The sequence below is a fragment of the Acyrthosiphon pisum genome, chromosome A1 (genome assembly GCF_005508785.2).
Source record: "Acyrthosiphon pisum isolate AL4f chromosome A1, pea_aphid_22Mar2018_4r6ur, whole genome shotgun sequence".
NCBI classification, from domain to species: Eukaryota; Metazoa; Arthropoda; class Insecta; order Hemiptera; family Aphididae; genus Acyrthosiphon; species Acyrthosiphon pisum.
The window spans coordinates 112,647,935-112,648,821 of NC_042494.1; the positions used below are offsets into that span (position 1 = coordinate 112,647,935).

General features: G+C 25.1%; 1 protein-coding gene across 1 annotated transcript in view; it reads left to right on the plus strand.

The window, feature by feature from the left end:
• Positions 1–887, plus strand: part of LOC100302380 (uncharacterized protein) — a 2,742-nt gene that overhangs the window by 1,010 nt on the left and 845 nt on the right. The window contains 4 exon segments of the mRNA NM_001162967.1: positions 618–768; positions 770–790; positions 792–813; positions 816–863. Coding sequence (NP_001156439.1) covers positions 618–768; positions 770–790; positions 792–813; positions 816–863 — 242 coding nt within the window.

Consider the following 887-nt stretch of genomic DNA (forward strand, 5'->3'; position numbering starts at 1 on the left):
ACTTCATTAGTAAGATCAATCCTGGAATATGAGCAGTCCTGTAAAGTATTTAAGTAAAAGTATTCAAATACTTTTTTAAGTATTGAATAACTTTTTAAATACTTTCAGCATGAAGTATTTTGAATAGTATTTTAAATACTTTTGTTTGTATTACTTTTTGGTATTGAATACTTTGGTTTTTTATTTCGAACATTTTATTTTTATTCAAAATAATTGGTTGGAAAAATATTATTGTCAACTCCAATAATAGAATAATAGTTTTATTTAATATTCTGTATTTATGTGTTTTCCGAAGCTTGAAGGTTTGTGAAAACCAAATTTCTAAAAATAGTTATTGAATAACAATATTCCCTTTAAACTATTAGATAACCTACTACCTATGTGTTTATATTACGATAATTAGAAACCCACTAGGCGTTGATTTATACAAAATAAAAATAAATAAATAAAATATGTGTTCAATAGCCTCAATTAAAGATAAGGTAGGCCTGAAGATGTTGGTTGAAGACCTCTGATCTATTGGTACATATTATTATATCATACTATTATTATAGCAATAAGGAATTACTACTAAGTTTGAACAAAAAAAAATTAATTATTATGCTTACTGTTTATAGCAAGAAATTGAGAATTTGATACGAGAAGAAAATTCAACATGGTCGGAAATGGTAGAAGATTACAACTCTGTTGCTAAATTTAAATCAGAAGTTGTTGCTAATTTGAATGATTATGAAAATATGTGGTCATCTAACTATCCTGATTATAAACTCATTTATATCATACAGTGATTTCTGATTCAGTAAATGAAGAATTAATTCTCTCAATGATCTTCATATTCATGATGATAGACAAATAGCAGATCAGTATCCTTTTACATTATTTATTTC